This window comes from Sphaeroforma arctica, assembly GCF_001186125.1.
Source record: "Sphaeroforma arctica JP610 unplaced genomic scaffold supercont1.845, whole genome shotgun sequence".
Lineage (NCBI taxonomy): Eukaryota > Ichthyosporea > Ichthyophonida > Sphaeroforma > Sphaeroforma arctica.
The window spans coordinates 24950-28004 of NW_014039713.1; the positions used below are offsets into that span (position 1 = coordinate 24950).

Here is a 3055-nt window from a genome sequence, read left to right on the forward strand (position 1 = left end):
ATCTATCTATCTATCTATATATATATACATATACATATACACACATATATATATGTATATATACATACATACATACATACATACATACTTACATACATATATACATACACACACATATATATATATATATATATATATTCACGTATTAGAAATGATGTGCTTAGTACCACATGCTTTCCAAGAACATACATCAATACACACATATAAACACAGCCCCAAACATACACATCTGTAAATACATATCTATCCCAAGATATACACATATGCCTATTACCTACATGTGGTATATCACACGTACATACATAGACCCCCTACCTCAACATATCTCAGGCGCAGTTGGGTCACCCTATCACCCAATCCCCTTCGTACCAGCGCACACATTTTCTCAACCACTGCCGCGGGTGTTCCGTAGCCCCAGTCGGCAATGACGTCAGTCTTGGTCCGGTTGTCCAATGAAAAGGCCGCATTCAAGGACGCCAAAGCTCGCACGTGGACAAAACCGTCGCATCTGTTGGTGACGAGCAGTATAATGTAGGTGTAGATCGAATAAAATTAAAATATATATATATAGTCTAACTTTTATCGTTACGTAATACACACATATACTAAGATATAATAAAACACCTGCATGCTTCTCCCACACACCAAGTAAAACCCGCCCTCGTAAACCCCACAAATACATTCACAGCCACATGCACAATACATCTACAGCCACATAGTACCCACCTGGTCAGATAGTCCGCGGGGTTCATAAACAGCGCCTCAAAGTCTTCGCTCTGCGCGTGCGAGTCCAATACACGCACGCTGTCCCGAGCTTCGGACTTCAACTCTGCGTACGCGGACAGAGGCACATTCGCGGCGATGTTGTAGTGGCCGCTGGAGTCTACTAACGTCACATCGTACTGGGACGTGAAGGTCGAGATGTCTGGGGCCCCTGGGATATAGTAGTGGTTGTAGTAGATATTCAGTATAAGGGGTTAGGTTTTTTTGGAAAGGGGTGGGGGTTGTAAGAAATAGCCATGGCATCCGTTATGGAAATAGATGGATAGGTGCGGTGTGTACTTCAACACTGGGCACAGGCAGGAGAGTGCATGGGAGTGAAAGGATATGATGTCATAACAGCTGTTGGCATGGGAGACTATCACAGCGCTACATATCTCAAGGGTAAGGACGACTCAAAACCCTAAACCCGAAACCTGGATACAGAGAGCCTTCTTTAAAATGTCAATGTGGAAGACTATCACACCATAGATATTATTCGACATCTAAATAAAATACGACAAATACGACACAACATCACAGCAATCTGACAGCCGAGACGCAGTTATCCCTGAAGCGACACATGCGACGTAAACCTACCCACACGCCTAACACACACGCACTACATACAACTACAGTCACACATACGCACTTTATACAATTACAGTCTCACACACACAACACACAGCTACAGTCCCACACATACACAACACACAACTACAGTCTCACACACGCACTACATACAACTTCAGTCACAGACGCACGTATTGCTGCCATACCTTCCTGAGCCCCAGCGAGGGTTGCACCGGTGCTGGCCCAGTCAGAGTGCGCAATGTAGTCCAATGCAACCTTGAACATCTGGTAGCAGCTCATCTTCGCATTGACCTTCCGCTTCTGCAGCAGAAGAACCATCACCATGGACAGCAGAAACCCTGTATGTGCATGTGTGTATGTGAGAGTGGATATGAGGGTGTGTGTGTGTGTATGCATGTATGTGTGTGGATACGATGGTGTGTGGATACGAGGGTGTGTGCATGTGCATGGGTGTGTGTGTGGATATGAGTGTGTATGTGCATATATATATATAAATATATATATATATATATTTATATTTACATATGTGTGTGGATATGTCGTTATGTGCGAAAATGCGTACATTTGAGTATGCCGTTGTATGGGAGCATGTATGTACGAGTGCGTGTGTGTGTGGAAATAGTATTGAACCGCGTTGAGCGCATATTGTTGACCTTTTGTGTTCGAGATATAGCAACTGTTGATGACCTGCGTGCACACATGTACGTCTATTTGATTGCTAGCTGGCGATAATAGATGATTCGTTCCCTCGGAAACATCCGATAAACGTGACACACTTACTGATAGGGTTTTAAGGTACACATCTCCTTGTAGAATATTTACGTAAACGTAAACGTTCTCAAGCAGAGTCCGGTTTTACACTACTATCGCGAAATATCAAGACATGCGGTGTAATCTACACGTTATAAAATAGCCACAACTACATCTTCCTACATCAAGATAACATGGTTCAGTACAGCAGCTGGAATTAACGTTTTTCTACACCAAGATAACATGGTTCAGTACAATAGCTGGAATTAACGTTTTCCTACATCAAGATAGCGTAGTTCACACTCGCCTACGTACCGTTGATTCCCGGCAGTGCCTGGCTGTAAGCTGATTCGCCCTTCTTCATCTCACACACTTTTCTCTGGCGCAGCCACACCTGTACAGCACAAACCACGGAATGGTAGTACCGAACTTTGAGGACTTATAGGACAGTATTATATTTAAACAGAGAAGACATAATAAGGAACAGGAGAATGGGTATCAAACATTAAGCAATGGATAGGACAGAGTATCAAAACCCTAAAAACCACTGACCTTAACACCCACACAACCATCACAAGCAACCCACTGACCTTAACACCCACACAACCATCACAAGCAACCCACTGACCTTAACACCTATACAATCCACACAACCCTAACAAGCAACCCAATGACTTTAACACCCATACAACCCACACAAGCAACCCACTGACCTTAACACCCATACAATCCTCATAAGCAACCCACTGATCTTAACACCCATGCAACCCACACAACCCTCACAAGCAACCCACTGACCTTAACACCCATACAACCCACACAACCCTCACAAGCAACCCACTGACCTTAACACCCATACAACCCACGCAACACTCACAAGCAACCCACTGACCTTAACACCCATACAATCCACACAACCCTCACAAGCAACCCACTGAATTTAACACCCACA

At 43.9% G+C, this 3055-nt stretch overlaps 1 protein-coding gene across 1 annotated transcript; it reads right to left on the reverse strand.

The window, feature by feature from the left end:
• Positions 1 to 288: 288 nt before the first annotated feature.
• Positions 289 to 2489, reverse strand: SARC_08890 (hypothetical protein; the record flags this gene model as incomplete). The annotated part of the gene is made up of 4 exons (XM_014297116.1): positions 2419 to 2489; positions 1539 to 1691; positions 727 to 934; positions 289 to 508 (listed from the first exon to the last, which is right to left on the reverse strand). The coding sequence occupies exons 1-4, from the start codon at positions 2465 to 2467 to the stop codon at positions 289 to 291; spliced, it is 630 nt and encodes a 209-aa protein (XP_014152591.1). The 5' UTR covers positions 2468 to 2489.
• Positions 2490 to 3055: the final 566 nt, after the last annotated feature.